Here is a 17,634-nt window from a genome sequence, read left to right on the forward strand (position 1 = left end):
AGTTTGAAAACAAGACAAAGATGGGAGTGATGACAGGACAGAAAGAATGAGCAAGATCATTCTGTGAACGTTAGTTCAGCACTCTTACCTCTTATTGGTGTACCACCTGGGTGGATAATATGAATGCAAATAAGATTAGAAAGAAGAAGCATTAGTACGAGAAGGAGGAGGCTAGGGCTGGGGAGAAGAATTAAATTAGATTTACAGAATTAAATAAGGTCTTAAAAGAAACTTGAATTACTATACTGGTAAAACAGGAATATATTAGATAGTATTATTAGATTATAAAAGCAAGTTGCATTATACCACAGAGGGCAAAGACCACAATAGGCAGCATTGCTTTTCTCAGAGAAACAACTGAGTTCATAGGTCTGGGGTCATATAGGATTAGAATTATATCTTATATGCCTCATATTCTTAAAAAAAAAAAAACCAAAAAACTAAACGATACTTTTTAAAGACATAGTTTAGGAAAAATCCTGGCTAATCTGTTTAAGTATATATATAGGTACGCATATATATATACTGTTATAGGAAATACTAATGACTAACTGGAAACAAACACTGTTGATTGAATATCTTATGCTACTCACTATGCTACATTTGTGTGATATAACTTGTGTATTATTTTATTTTTGTACACAGTGTTCTTACAATAACGGATTTGTGGATGTGTGCGTGTGCGCGCCACTACCGAGATCTGGTGTCTACACTGACAGTTAGTAAAATGCATGCCATGCATTTTATTAATAATAAAATAATAATAATAATAATAATAATAATAATAATATTCTGGATATGGAAATTAGTGAGGGTGAAGTGCGCTTCAGAACTAAGCACTTACCAATAGATTCTGGAGATTTAAATACGGAGAGAAGAAAGACAGCATAAAAATATTATTATATTCCTTATAATTTGGTACAAATTTTTCAGAGTTAAAGCTTTATATACTAAATCATCTATGTTACATGTGAATAATTAATTCTTTATTTACAATAACAGAATGCTAATCTACACAATTCTGCTGACAACAAGCAAAAAAGGCAGTTAACAAGACGCTTTAACATCACAGGACAGGTCAAAAGCTGAGAATTCTGGGAAGACAGGCAGTTAAACAACTTAGAATTCTATATCAATATAACTCCCAACGTCAAAGTAAACAGTTTATTACTACATGTCCCGGTGAAATTGCCTAGGGACAGGCTCTAAAACTTAAGAAATTTAGAATTATCTCTATCTTTAATCTAAAGAGAGCAAAGGGATGAACTTGGGATGGGGGTGGGAGAGGGAGAAAAGGGCAGCCAGGGGAAAGAGGAGGAAGCAGCAAAAGCTGGAGTCTACACCAAAAGCAGACTTCTGTAGATCCAGTCACTGGAGGGTTCAAAACTCTTTAGTGTGGGCGCACACTACTGTGGCTTATGTGTAGAAAATGCTCACTCACAAGAATATAATAATAATATTAATAAAAATCCCCTCCTTGCATTGGTATTTGGTAAAGGACTTTCGAAAAAATACATCTGGTTACTCATGAGATAACATTTCTGTCATTTATGTATTAGTGAAAAGAAAGCAGATGTGACCAAACTTAACTAAACTTTGGTACTTTGATGAGTTCAAATGCATAAGAGACAGAGAAAACACACTTTAATAAAATTGAATCATTTTGGTGTTTAATATGAATATTTTGGTTTTTAATGGATACAACCATTGGAGCTCCTTGCAAGTTCTGAATGAAGTCCAATGTTGAAATAAATTTGTTTCAAAAGAAAACAGAGAGAGAAGAAAGAAAGAGGAGAAAATGGATCCATCAAATACTGCAGAAAAGCAGTAAATTAAAAAAAAATCATCAAAAATACAGTCACAGCAGTGAGCAATGTGGATTAAACAGAAGCTGCAAAACACACAGAGAGAAAGACAGACTCTGAAACAGGCTATGACATCACAAACATGGACAACACATTAAATAAAAGAGAAAGAGAAGAGGGAGAAAAATCAATACCTAAAAATTAAAATTAAATCAAATCAAATTAAAATCAAAATAAAGAGAGAGAAAGCTAAAAAAAAAATTCTCTAAGAGTTAGTGGAAACAGTAACAAGACCCTACCTGATCGTAATTGCTTAATACGGCCATTGTTGTTGCTTGTGTCGACGGGCAGGAAATCTTTAAACCAAGTTATTTCTGGATCCGGATTCCCACTGGCTGCACAAAGCATGGTGGCAGTGCGTGTACGCTCAACCACCTTCAACTGTGGGCCCATGTCAATGGTAGGGAAGCCCCTGGGAATTTGATCCTCTGCAAGACAAAAGGTGATACAAACATGTCAATAAGTCAGATGCCCAAAATTCAAGAGCTATTGTCCATTAATCTTTTCCCTTGCCTTATTTGGCATTTGTTGAGAAGCTAACACAAACCAGGCAGCATTGCATTATTAGATTAGGATACAGTCACAATGTTGTTCCTGGCCAGGAGAATGCACAGTCTATGTAAGAGACCAATACTCTAACAAAGAGCTCAGATACATGTGATAAAGAACATGATGAAAAACCACATCTAGTTCTAGGATTGTGGGGGAAGAAGAAATTATAGAATGTGTGCTGGAGGAGGTCAGTGAGGTCAGCTTCAAATGAGACTCTGAAATGGGCATTAAGAACAAGTGGAATTGGCCAGAAAGATGGGAACATCACAAGTATTAAGCACTTAGGGAACTTTCTGTTGAGGGAAAATGATGGGGTCCAGTAGAGCTCTTTTGGAGAGCATCTGGGGAATAAGCAGATTAGCTGGATTAAGTTACCTCATTTCTAATCTGCTGTTTTTCTTGTGATTTTTAAGTAAAACTCTGTATTTTTTCATAAGGGTCAACTTCAACCTGAATGAATTTCTTTTTCTTTCTCTCTCTCTTTTTTTTTTTGAATGAATTTCTTTGTAGGGAGTTTCCATTAATCTGAAAATTGTCTGAAAAAGACTCCCTTACAAAAGAAGAAAAGAAACTCAGAAAAAGCAACACAGAAGTGTATATTCCTCAGAGTAAGAAAATATTTTCCTCCATTCCAAAGGCCTATACCATTTTCAGTCATTAAGAGTTCAAATTCCTAAATTTTGAATCCTCAACTCATCACTTCTCCCTATCCTATATCAAAATTGTCCCAGATATTGGATCTTGAGAAGTTAAATTCCTCTTAAATCCCCCAAGCATGATGATCCACATTAATAACTTACATTACCAGTTCTTCCAGCCAGCATTAGAAAGGTATATTCTATCTTGAAGAAATTTTTAATTTGAAGGAATTTTAGTTATATATGTGATTATTATCCAAATTAGAACTTAGCAGTTTGTTTGAAAACCACTATAAAATAGTTTGAGTTCTCACTGGGTCTGGGATTAATTTAATCAACTGTCCCTCATGATCTTTGATTAATTTTCATGAGCCATCAATTCCAAAATTACTCAAAAGCACAAACACCAGTGAGAAAAAAAAGTTAGAAATCATCAAATAGGGCATCTCACTTCTCCTAGGATGTCACCTGCAATTTATGGTATGATCCTATGAGTATTGCTGAAGTCTGCATTATAATTTCTAGGAAAAAGGCTCTATTTTGATGCTTCTGCTGTGTTGTCAGTCAAATATATGTGTCTTCTACTGCCTCCCCTCTATCATTACATGATAAATTCAGTCTCCTAAATTTAGCTAGCAAAATCCTTTTAAATCAGGCCCCATTTTTCTCAGTCTCTCATGGATGATATCCCCCATAGCAAAGTTTCTTCTGTTCACACTGTAACTCTTACCATTTTCTAGACAAATCATGTACAGTAAGTACTCTGGGTCTCTGGAAAGCCATGCAGCCAAAATCACCTTCTTTATAATAAAAACCCTCTCAAATATATATATATAATATTTTCCTCCTCAGAGCTATTGTAGCAGTGAATAACTAAAATCCATTTTCTTGTATTTATTATTATGAGTTTATCTCCCTACACTGTGAGTTCCTCCAGATCTCATTTATATCCAAATCCTTTGTCATCAAACTAGTCTGTATTATCAGACTTTTCAGAGAACCTCCAATGATTCCCAAGCCTAAATAAGAATATAACCTAATGGTTAAAAAAAGAAAAGAAAAGGAAAGGTTAAAGAAAAGAAAAGAAAAAAGAAAAGAAAAGAAAAGAAAAGAAAAGAAAGAAATATGTTTTTCTACTATATATAGTAGGAAACTACTTCTGGTAGAGACTTGATCAGAGAAATAGTTCAGGACTACAGAGAGAGATTTTGAATGAGATTAGTGAACAAATGTCAAACTATTATCAAAGAATAAAGCACCCAATAAGGGGAAGGTTTCTCTCAACAAGTCCAGATTGTTATAAGAGAAACTGGGGAGGCAAACAGAACAGGCAGGTATGGACCCTAGCTCTTCTGCAGGAAGATTATGAAAGACCAATAGACGTTGCTAAGGCAAGTTGGGCTTGACATCTAAATTCACTAGAGAATATTTACCTGTCCCACCAGCTAGTTACAGCTGGAGACAAAAAAAGTTATAAAAACAATTCACTACCATGAGTTACATTTTACTTAGGTTGAAAGATTCTTTCGAGGAAGCAGGAATACATCCTGTTTATGTGAATGCTCACACATCATCAGCCAAGCAGAAGGCCTTTAGAGGACAAAAGTCAGAAACAATAGTTAAGGATGAAATTTCAAGATGGTTTTTCAGAGCTCCAAGGAAAAGTTAAAAATTACAAATGGAATAGAGCATTTTGCAAATTAGGCTAATTTTGATAATGTACTCCAAATGAATTTCATCAGTCTGTTCTTTGTGACTTTAAGTTTGTCAATATGATATATTTCTACCTATAGCATTGTTCTAATATTACTTGAAAAAAAAGCAGATAGATCAATAGCCATTGTATTACACACATCATATTAAACATCTCGCTTGGTGTCTAGTGACCCAAAATGCTTCAAAGCATTTTACCTGGAGTGCTCCAAAGTCAACTACACTGGCTTAGTTACCTAGAAATGAGTTTCTTAAAAAGCTCTTAGATTTTGTTATCTTTTCCATATTTAACACTACGAATTTAGGTTCATAAAAACTCACCTTGAGATTCCTGAGCTGTTTCTCTATTTCTCAGGGCATTGTATCTACCCCCAGGCATTTAAATACTAGTTACATTAGCATGCATTAACATTGACCCACTAGCCATTACTTTTCTTCTAGACGTTCATCTCTGAAGAACCACACCACTATTCAGTATCAAGTGGCAAGTGTCAAAGACTTAAGATTGTTGAGCCACTTACTGAAGGCTCTTACTAAAGAAATCTAGAATTAATAACCATTTATAAGAAATGAAATCCTCACCTTAGGGAGAGCTGACAAAATTGACTTGTGCCCTATCAAAAGCAGTCTAATACATTTGCATGACCTTTCTTTTCCTTCTTGGCTCATAAAGAACACTCCAGAGCCTCCTTTTCATATACACAAGTGCACAACAAAGATAATCTTTCTTGCATACTAATCGGACAGAGGATGTAAAGTGTTCCTTTCCTATTTTTAATAAGGGTAATTAAATTCTATCCATCCCCCACCTTTGCACAGAATCTCTTTTGAATGTACTTTCTTCATTAATTTTTCATGAGAAACATCACAATGTAACAGATTCAAATAGCCAGAGCTCTTATATGTTGACAGTTGTGGCTTGTTTCCAATTTGACTGTCAGGTATTTGGCAATAAAACTCAGTATTCAACATAAAACGAACTGTAGAAATAATGAAATTTCTAATTGGAATGCTTATCTCAGTGGGTGTAGTTTAGAAGATGTTAATTGCTTTCTTTTTACCTTCTACATTTATTAGTGATTTATATAAAATTGCTTTGGCCATTTGATAACATCAACTTTGACAGCTCATCAAATGTGTAGTACCAGGAACTTGGGGGAAAATCAATATCTTTTATATCTTAACCACATAAACTTTTACAGAAAAAAAAAGCAGCTATCAAAAATTAACAAATCGTCAATATGTTAGCAGCTTTAAACTTTTACATGAGGTGAAAAGAAAAACATTTTGTCCTATTCATTAATGTGTTCATTAAGCTTTAAAGTGCCTTACTTATCACTGTTCCATATTAATATTCAATCATGCAGAATTAGCTACTAATTCATCAACAATTTAAATCAGACTTGACCTTCACAAAGCCATTTGGTCTGTCATTTTGAGAGGCCATTAAAGGGCAGATTACTACATACTTGTGCTTAGTGAATCATAGAAGTTAGACATATTTTGTTTGGAATGGCAGCTATAATAGACCTGGAAATATAGCATATTCGTTGAATCCGTTTGGTATCATAATGAAATATGCGGATATGAAACTTACAGTTCCATTAAGGAAAGGGAAACATGAACATCTGCGCTGTTTAGAGTTAACTTCCCATTTCTCCAGAACTTGTGTTAATAACCCCTGACATACCCAGGACTTGAAAGGAATGTGTAGGGAAATAGTCTGACATGGTTTTGTAAGGAGTCATGCTTTAGGTATCTGTGAACGATCAGATACAAGCTTTTGCATAATTTGCTCAGTTAAACTACTTTCATTGTTCATCCATAAATAATTTTAATGATTTTTTTAGTTGTGCTCTAATTCCACAAACACTGAACCTCTTGTATTTGTTAGGAAACCACACAATTAAATTGCCTGCTAAAGCCATAGCCTCCATCCAAGGTGGCCAAAGCAGTTCTTCTTGCCTATTCTTGCTGGGACATGAATGAATGCAAACATACAGGTGTTCTGACTCTGGTCCCAATTGATTAAAGAAGTTTTCAGTGAAAGACTATTTGCCGCGGTGCTACATTTCCAATTTATCACATCAATTACATCAACAATATGCCTTTACAAAAGCAGTATTAAGAGATTTGGCAAGTATACTCAATCATTTAAATATTATGGATGATGTAGAGGTTTTGATGAGAAAGGTAGTGTAATAAAGCAAAATCAGAAACTTTGGTAAGAGATAAGTAGATTATTATTATTTTTTTTCTTAGAGAACTCAACCTCCTGAATCAGTTTTCTGAGTACCAAACAATTCGTAGTGGCTCCTTTTAAAAAATCTCTCAACTGGTGTTATCAATCAATCACTTAATAAGTCAATGAGTAAGCTTGAACTCATAAGCTCATGGAGGGCAGGGCTTTGTGATATTTCCTTTGTAACCAAGACAGTGTACAAGAAATATTTGCAAGTACATACGTTTAGGGAATCTCAACAAACATCTCAGCACTCACTCATGTGGCATCTCTGAATTCCTATCGGGTTTATTTCATATCATTCATTTAAACAGTAAATCATTCTTTGTTTTGTGGCTATATGCTTGGCCTCTGCAATTTGGTTCTACATCTAAGAGACATACAACTTTCTTAAAACTTCTATTTTTTACGGTGTCTTAAGTAGTATGAGGCTTCCAGACTCACAAAAATAGTCTTTAAGGGCTATTTTTATAGTCATAAATTTTATTTCATTAGCAAACAATCTTCGTTGGTTAAGATGCACAAGTCATGCTTGGTTCCTTTTATAATTTGGTGCAGTTACTGCACTGGGAACACACATTTCAGTTCCTGCTATCTAATTCTATAGAAAGGCTCTCTTCATACACTACTTGTAAGTTCCTACAAGTCAAAATACCAATCACATAACAAAAAAAAAATACATGTAAACACAATGAAACTCAAAAGAACCCACAGAATATGGTACCAAAACTCTGTTATGTCATCTTTAGAAAAATGAAATTATTGATGTTCAAGCAAATGGTAAAACCCAAGTGAATCACTCAGTTGTATGTTGGGGCAATCACTCAGGTCATGGTTCACTCACAAGAGCAAAGATTTCTCAATGGCTATGTATCTTAAATTTTAAGTGTGCTCACAGTGTAATCTTCTACAAGCTCTAAAGTTTTGTTTTTGTTTTGAAGTATGAAGGGATTAAGGAAAGATTTCATTAACAAAAGAAAGGCCAAATGTTAGATGGATCATATTTGGAATATTTTCTTAGTGGTAGACCCTTTAAATATATTGCAAGGCATCTCCACCTGTTAAAGAAACAGTACTAATCTGTGCCACACAAATTATGTTTTTATACTTAAGAAAACGTGAAAATTCTCTTGAAAAGTTGAAATATGGTGGTGGTCCCGTGGTCACATAACAAAATATTTTCCTATTTATGAAAACTGCATTAAATTAAAAGAAAAAAGAGCTTTTGAACTATCAGTTTGAAGAATCTACTGAGCAGGCAATAGATGGTATAATTCATTCTATAGATATTTATTAAATGCCTCTGTTGTGCCAATTGTGGGCCAGGCACTGGGTATGAAGTAATCTAGAGAACCTTTATATTGTTGTGATTTAATTAAATCTGTGGAATAATTAGGTTTTTTGGGAGTGAGAATAGTACCCAGCTCACAGATGGGAGGACTGAATGAGATAATGCAATAAATGTGGCTAGCACTGCCTGGCACTGGTGTCTGGCATTTTGTAAAATATTAGCATATCTACACTTACTCAATCCCAAGATCCTATGATAGATTTACAGAACAGAGGCATGTGACTCCAAGTCTTGATATAACAAAAGCTGAAGCAATAAATTATAAATGGGGAATATTCTATGCAAATCATAACAAAAAAACCCACAAGGATTATCTAAACATGCAAGTGACTTTATTTATTTTTTATGTTTATTTTATTTTTGAGAGAGAGAGACAGAGTGAGAGCGGGGCAGGGGCAGAGAGAGAGGAAGACACAGACTCCAGGCTCTGAGTTGTCAGCACTGACCCCAACACAGGGCTCAAACCCACAAACCACAAGATCATGACCTGCACCCAAGGCAGAGGCTTAACCGACTGAGCCACAGAGGCACCCTGACATGCAGGTGAATTTAGAAAGCAATATCTGCAATCAAGTAACTTTTTCAAAGCTCATAAAAGCCCTCATTTCTCCCTTTGAACAAGGCTTTACGTTCTTTGATTAATCAACAGCAGAAATAAAACAAATCTATATTGTCATATGATGTTCCCAAAAATGAACTAAAACAATAGCTCTAAATATTTGAGACAGAAAAGCTTTGCTGTGAATGACAGAAAACACTGAAACCATCCGAGCCTTATTAAGGTTCCCTGAGATAGGCAAAGGTGGTATCATAATTACAATCTTCTGTAGACACAAAACAAAGACTCAGCAAAATTACTTGTTCCAGATCACACATAGAGCAAAAATAAAAGAAAAGCTTTTAACTCTAGATTTGGCATATTTGTACTTCAGCATGCTTCCTCTATGCCAATAGGTGTTCATTGAATATTCATCAAAAACAGTGATAGAGGGGCGCCTGGGTGGCGCAGTCGGTTAAGCGTCCGACTTCAGCCAGGTCACGATCTCGCGGTCCGTGAGTTCGAGCCCCGCGTCGGGCTCTGTGCTGACTGCTCAGAGCCTGGAGCCTGTTTCCGATTCTGTGTCTCCCTCTCTCTCTGCCCCTCCCCCGTTCATGCTCTGTCTCTCTCTGTCCCAAAAAATAAATAAACGTTGAAAAAAAAAATTAAAAAAAAAAAACAGTGATAGAACTCTTTATCAAAGTCAACCTATAATGGAAGGCACAACAAAAATGATTTGAATAGTTGCTTATTTTTATTTTTTTTTCAAGCAGAAAGGACTAAAGTTCCATGGAATGTAATGATAATTTTAAAAACAGTTCTACATTTAAAAAATCTTTTGATATATATTAATTGGCTTCTAATTGGTTTAGCATTGCTTCCAGATAGAGTCAAATATTTGCCATGTATGCTAGCCAATCAAATGTGCAGGAGAAATGGAAGAGTGTGAAAAGGATGATAAATATCAAATAATTTTCTCTAGAGAGCTCAAATTCAGCACTGTGCCCATGTCGTTAACCCTTCTGTAATTTCTATTTAATTATCTAAGAAGGGTTATAAATGTTAGAACTTTGGTTCCGAGCAGATGCCAAAAGACAGGACACTAGACATCAGTAGACCCAACATATCAACTCTATGACCTTAGGCCACACACCGGTCTCCCTGTAAGACGGGAGCCAATAATGACCACCCCAAATATCTTTGTCTGGGAGAGGAGACAGATCAGGGTCTCTGGCTAGCACCTGGAGGGTTACTGGTTAGAGTATTTGCTACTTTGTTGAACAGCAAATGAGTTTTCAAGTCATTATCTTTCAGAATAAACCATGCTATCAGGCTACAAACAAGAACTATTTCTTTCCAGAATACAGTCCCTGAAAACGGAGAAAAAACATTTATTATTCTTTTCTTAAAGAAAACAGTGTAAATAAAGCTTTTATTTTCACCATTCCAGATGCAGCAGGGTATAATTTGTACTGTTTTGACATCATGACTGTATTATTCAAAATCAATCTTCCTGCAAGTGTATTGAATAAGGGACTGAAAACAGAAAACTCCAAAGAAAAGAAGTAAAAGCTAAATCAACGTTTTCCAGCAAAGTTGGACTCCTGGGCCATTATCAAAATGATATTCATATGAATGAAATTGAAAAAAATTATATAAATAAAGTAGTTTCTAATTATAAGTTAAAGGCTACTCTAAGAAAGAAGTTATCTAAAGTAGGACAAAACTGCCAGTTAATAAATGATAACCAAATGGAATATTTAATAAATATAAGATCTGGCCTCCAAAAGTAATTATGAACAAGATATGATGAATATTTAGTCCAAGATCCTCTCTGAGAGTTATTATGTACAGATGGTATGCTTGTCTTAATAAAGCTATTAAATCAATCAGAGAAGCTTTTATTTCAGAGTGGATTTAGGTATCTCTTAAGGGCGCTTACGGGGCACTAGAATCTCCAAAGATTTCTCATAGAATGATGCCATGAAAGAATAGAAAATTGGACACTGATCAGCTGACAGGAGCTTTATTAGCAGCTACTAAATATTCAGCATACTAACCAACTACCCACACAGCATCTCAGAGCAAAGCTCCATTTTCTGAAATATTCTTCACATGTTGAGGATGTTGTAAGGCATTCTTGGCAGAGATAAAGCAAACTTATTTAGAAGTAGTGTATGCAATTATCCTACAAATCACAAAGCAATAGTCTACATAGCAGAACACAAACCCAGTTGGTTTATATTATTTGTATAAATGTGGTAGCTGCAATGTCACGTGGCTTTAAGTCAGTTATTAGTTATTTGTGTTTGGGTTTAGCAAATGATCACACTTTTTGTGACCCAAAATTAGAGGCATTCATGGGGATATAGAAGTATCCTCTCCTACTTAAAAACATTATTAATTCTTGGATGTTTAAACAAATATTTAGGAATCAGGATGATGCTTTTATTCCCTTCCCTGGAGTGCAAGTCTCATCAAAATAACAAAATCTAATGCCCATCTACTTTCACAAATCTCACTGCTTTCTATTATTTTTAATAATAAGCTGGTGTCATGATCAAAAGTTTTTGCCATACTTTGAATGATAAAATAAATAACATTTTTACATAAATTTCTATATAAGTCATAATATCAGTTTTTTTAAGAAAAGAAAGGCAAAAATGCACAATGAAGCTGAAGTATAATATTTTAATTACTGTGTTTTTAGAAAGAGAGACACAAAGACAGAAATAATAAACATGGAAAGGGATCTGGGTTTGGCTCCTGCCTCCATTAATTGCCAGCTTTGTAAAAGTCAAAAATTCTAATGAGCTCAAATCAAACAATGCCCAAAAAAAGATTAACCCTGGCTGTTCCACTGTACTGTGGTGAATGTAACTGTAAATAAAAATTTTAAGCTATCAATTGTTGTATAAAAAGGAAAACGAGAATAAGCTATGTGTGGACTGGCAGTGAAGGCATTGGTGTGAACTCATGTTTTTAAAAACATACACACCGATATAAAAATGAATACAATTGTAAATGAGTGTGCATGCACACCTACATTCACTCCTTATATACACTTACTAAACACATCTTCCCTATCTGTGTGAGTCCAGAGAGGCGAGAAGCAGCAATACCTCATAGCAATGGCCACACATAGCATCTAGAGTTTGCATCAGATTCTCTAAATATGACTGTCTAGTAAAAGGAAGCAGAGCTCCTTGAAGAAATCACTGATTACATTCAGTACTGGGAGAAGAAAAAAGTACAAGCCATACTTAAAATATCTGTTATGTATGCAAGTGCTCGAAGAATGACAAAGACATGTTGAAAGGGCAAAGATGCCAGCTTGATGGGGCTCTCACTAGACCAATGTGGGACAATTTGAACATCAAAGTACATATACAAATTATAATATATTGAATAAAATAAAAAGACATGAGTCCATACTGATATAAATGAATAAATAGAAAAGTTTCAGGAGGAATTACATATTTGCATACTCCCAAGGTAACCCCTCACTGGCATTTATTGAATAGAAAGGAGAATAACTTTAAAATTGAGAAGACTCACAAAAACAACCTTAAGAGAATGAAGTTGACACAGATAATGAAACAGATCAAAATCATGTGTTGAGAAAAACATAATATCACTTCCATGATATTTGTTATAGATTAAATGTTTGTATCCCCTGCCCTGCCCCCCCCCCCCCAATTCATTTTTAATCCTAACGCCCAATGTGATGGTATTTGCAGGTGTGACTTTTGGGAAGTGATTAGCTCATGAGGATGGAACCCTTATGAATGGGATTAGTGGCCTCGTGAAAGAGATGCCAGTGAGAGCCCTTGCCACTTCCACCTGAGGACACATATTCAAAAGATGGCCCTCTGTGAACCAGAAAGTGGGCTCCAACAAGACACCAAACTTCCAGCAACTTGATCTTGGACTTCCCAGCCTCTAGAACTATGAGAAATAAATTTCTGATTATATGCCACCCAGTTTATGGCATTTGGTTATAGCAGCTTGAACTGAGTAAGACAGTATTATTGCCAAAGATTCATAATCTAAATATGATCAAAGCAAGCATCAGCAAACCCCAAATGAGAACATTTTATGAGATAACAAATTTGTTATCTTCAAAGCTATCAAGATCAGGAATGTCACAGGAAAACTTGAGTAACTCTTTCAGACTGACGATTAAGGGCAAAGTGTAATTCTGAACCGGAGTCTTTGACGACAATCAGAGCAATTTGCAGAGGACACGTGGTAACTCCCAGATGGGAGAACTGCCAAAATGTAATGTGAAGGCTGCATGGGCATGCTGCATCAATATTTACCTCCTGGTTCTGATGGTTGCATTGTAGTCAAGTAGGAAAATGCCCTTGTTTGGAGACATACAGATATTTGAGGGTGATAAGGATGCTATCATTAATTTAATCTCAAATATAGGAAAAGCTCTTTGTATTGTAATATCCAGTTGTTTTTGTTTTTGTTTTTGTTTTTTACTAAGACTGGGATTGTTTCAAAATTCTAAAATTATATAAAAGTAAATTATTATATTATCATAAATAAATGAAATATTACAAATATTTAAATTATCTCATTAACATCTCAGTTGTACTAGAGTTACTCCCAGGGCTTCTGAATAGCTGCATGTGCTCAAACACTTTTGTCCCAACTCTGAAGAATCTTCCTAAATACACATTCATTTGAGGTCTTCTTGAACACGAAAACTAGGTAACTGACATTCCAGCTGTTACCAATTTTATACCAATGATGATAATACCAGAAAATCATTAGGACTGGAAATACATAAATTCCTATAAAATTAAGGCTTACAAAATTCAATTATCAATGCTGAACAGTGAACAAATTTGAGTGATAATTCCAGAGCAAGGCAAGTTCATGACAAGAAAATGCAGAGATATCAATACTGTAAAACATTTGTCAGATTTTCTTTACAGAAGTAAAAATGTGAAGTGGATAGGCCTTTATTAATTTTCTCTGAAATCATCTGAGAAAGGTTAAGATAGAAGGTGAACTCTGCTTCCTTCTAACCAATAGAGCATCCACTTAACATCCCGGTGTCTCAGAACTCCAAGTGTCGTTTCTCAAGCCAGACTTTTGAAATATTTTCAGAGAAATTTACCTCCCCTCAGCTCTTCACAGTTCTTCCCCTCGATCTACAACACAGTAAAAAAACAAACAAACAAACAAACAAAAAACAAACAACAACAACAAAAAAAACAAAAAAAACAAAACAAAAAAAACCTTGCCATTCTGGGGTCTTTAATCATTGAGAGAAGTGGGCAATGGCACCAAACACAGAAATAAAGTGATTCAGATATGTCTAAGTTTTTTGGAAGAGAACATTTCACTATTTTACTCCTCAGTAGCATTGCTCATAGTTTTAAAGGCAAACTGTGGAAGGTATTTGTTCTATTTGAAGGGAGAAGATAGATTGAGAAAACTGGTAAAGGCAGTTTTCTTCAGGGAATACCTTGGAAAATAAAAAGATCAAATCTTAAATCAAATATTATATATAAAAGCTTTCACTGCAAAGAATGAAAACTACATGACCACACAAAGAAACCTTTAAAGGTAACCTATGTTTTAAGAATGTATTATATATCTATGGAGGATAATTTCCCCTATATGCAAATAATTTTCTGTTTATATGCGAAAAGTGAGCTTCAATTTAACACCAAAGAATTACCAAATGGGACTAGTTTATATTTGTCAGTTTATGAGACTTTTTCTTAAGTCTTTGGAATCACAAGTTACCGATGTATAGAAACTACCCAAATCAATTTATAAGTATAATTTTTTTAAATTTTTGAATATTCCTCCCTCTTTACATAAACTTACTAAGTAAAACAATACCACATTTAAATGTAAACATAGGATAGAAATTTATTCAGTACCTTTTGATATATTAATAATATTAATGTGCTACTTAACAGGAAGTCAGACATTTAGAAAATAACAGATAGAAGAAAAACTACCAACAATGACCAAAATCGTCACCAAAAATTAGATGAATAAAACCCATATCCTCTGCTTCCAGAAGAGGTACCAATCCTCCATATATAAAATTCAAAGGCTCTTCTTCAGTACTAGGTTAAGCTCAGCAAATGACAAAAAGTGTTTTAGGCAACCTCGAGGGGATTACATGAAGAACTGTGGTCTTTTTTCTAAAAACATATAGAAGGTAAAGGAAAGTTTTAGTGATAGAGGTAAGTGTGTGGGCACTTAAGTGACTACGTACTTGTGTGTTAGGAGGGTAAGCTGCGTATCCAATTTCCATATGAAAAATATCCTTTGAACTACAGTGTAAAAAATGCACTGGACAGGGAAAAAGAAGAAAGTATGTAGGAAGGCCAGTTAGGTGAGATAAGGGCAAACTTATACCAAGTAAGTGGTGGGGGAGATGGGAAGTGAAGAGATTTGAGATTTTTTTTTTTCAGCTTTATTGACAATACCTAACTGATGCGTTTATTTGTCATGTAATGGGCAAATAAAATTGTAGGATATTTAAAGTGTACATTGTGGTGACTTGATATGTGCAGATATTGTGATAGTTGAGAATAATTGGAAGGTCAATTTTACATGGCTCAGTGGTATTTTGAAGATGGGGAATCAGGGAGAATTATCAGGAATGCTTGTCTACAAACGTGATGGATTCAATAATATATTGCTAGGATGCCCTCCCGTTAGGGAATAAAGTCACCTATCTGAGGCACCTATGTAATAGATGATGTGTACCCCTGCAGGCTGGAGTCTGTCTTTTCCTCACCAGCATAGCTGCCCCAGAATGGAGCACAGCACCAAGCACAAATTATCTGCAAATGAATACTGATCCATATTTACTTTCAGGAACTGGCAGAGGGGGCTGGTAAATATACCCTTTGCTTCCTTTTATGCTTTGTCTCAGAGTGAAGGCAGAACAGACTGGCTCTACCTATACCAAACCAGCTCAGTATTCTCACTGCGGATGTGTCAGGTAATTCCTGGGCACCGGTCTAGAATGGTATGGAGACACCCACGGATTTGCATCAATTCTCCCCACCAACAGCTAATTCCTTCAATCTGAAGACAGCTGGGTATGTCAGGGTATTTTCTCTCTAGCCAGAGAAGAAATTCAGTAAATATCAAAGTATCACAGTGAGTGGCCTCCTGAATAAGAGAGAAAATAATCTGAGTTACACTCCTATGAAGACAAGCCATTTCGAATTTCCTTAAAGATAAGTCATGGCTGTTACATTTTAATATGCTACATGCCAATTAAATAGGTACAAGTTTCCAATGACAAGATACTCAGTAGCAATACAATAAACCTTTTCCTTAACATCCTGAAAACAACCCAGAGTTGTTCATTTGCATTTAGTTACAATAGAGTGACATATTGTTACAAATTTAGAAAACATACAATCTCTAATTCTTAACAAAGTGACAGCAACTTGACAAGTGAAAAAGTCATCTCAGCCTTGAATTCACTGGCATAGAAAGCCCACATATACCTCTGTTCTTCCCACAGCACAAGTGGATGGTTGTTATGTTTACAGCAAGATTAATGCTGCTTCAATTGCTCAATGATGATGGCTATGAGACTGCTGAGTAAATAATCTGCATTCACTAAAGGAAGTAAGAACTTGTATTTCAGTCACTGATCCCTAAAATAACTAAAGCTATTTAAGCGTTTATTGTTATAAAGATAAAATAATATGCCATACAGCTTTGTAAAATATACATGACAGGTTTCATGGGCCAATTATAATCAAATGGGCACATTCTATAGTTTCTGAGGAATTAACTCAGAAAAACATAAAATATAATCAAGAATGTTTACCCAGTGGGAAAAAGACACTTCCAACTTAGTTTTTTTTAATGGCTATCATATCCCCCCAACCCCCAGCCCCCCACCACCATGACCATCTTCTCCTCCCCAGTGCTGATGAACTGGATATGAAGGCCCATAGACTTCCATTGACTGAAAAGCTATTGGGTACATCATATGAATTCAGTTGTTTGAATCATGACAGATCTGCTTCTTGGCTAATGCAGCTAAGTCACACAATAAAGCCAATCTCTCCAGCCTCATCCCCATTCTCCCCCTCGTTTCCCCCCTCCCTCCCTCCCTTCTTCCCTGGTAATTTTCAAGTGACTCTTAGGTATATGTCCTCCTCCTAAAGCCTAAGCTACTTTCCTAAAACATGGCAAGTAGGGTTCTAGGAAAACAAAATAAAACAAAACCTTCCTAGGATGTCAGTTTTCCTGGTGTGTTTTAATATGATAGAGATTTTAATAATAATAATAATAATAATAATAATAATATAGAGATTTAGGAATATTCTAGCTATAATATATTAGTTTTGAAATACTTATCTCCTCAGCTGTAAGTAAAAAAGTTGTAGAAGGTGTAAGGCTAAATTGGTTCACCCTTTCTCCTCTTTCATTCCTAGACATAATTTCTTTCTTCATATTTTGAATGCATTTCCTGGCAGGGAGGACAATATTTATCTTAATACTTATATTCCACCCCATGTCAAGGAGACTACTGTTTGTTCAGACACACAGTGACACATTTCTGATCATTTAACTTTTAGTTATTCTGTTCAACCCACGGTGGATTTCATCAGGGGTACCAGCTACTCCAGGACCCCACTACGGTAATGAGAAGAACTATTTCCTTTTGGGTTACTCATCAAAAGGTAGGTATTAAATAGAAAATGTCTCACTAAAATTATTTA

The 17,634-nt window shown here is 35.2% G+C and overlaps 1 protein-coding gene across 37 annotated transcripts in view; it reads right to left on the minus strand.

Annotated features, from left to right (window-relative positions):
- Positions 1-17,634, minus strand: part of PTPRD (protein tyrosine phosphatase receptor type D) — a 528,787-nt gene that overhangs the window by 200,134 nt on the left and 311,019 nt on the right. For 17 of the 37 annotated variants that reach the window (XM_032595579.1, XM_032595601.1, XM_032595598.1 and 14 more), the window contains exons 5-7: positions 2,105-2,293; positions 845-853; positions 89-106 (exon numbers count right to left, since the gene is read on the minus strand). In XM_032595579.1, the coding sequence (XP_032451470.1) occupies positions 89-106; positions 845-853; positions 2,105-2,293 (216 nt within the window). The remainder of the gene's footprint in view (positions 1-88; positions 107-844; positions 854-2,104; positions 2,294-17,634) is intronic. The other 20 variants (XM_032595610.1, XM_032595608.1, XM_032595594.1 and 17 more) reach the window with 3 other exon arrangements.

The sequence above is a fragment of the Lynx canadensis genome, chromosome D4, assembly GCF_007474595.2.
Source record: "Lynx canadensis isolate LIC74 chromosome D4, mLynCan4.pri.v2, whole genome shotgun sequence".
NCBI lineage: Eukaryota > Metazoa > Chordata > Mammalia > Carnivora > Felidae > Lynx > Lynx canadensis.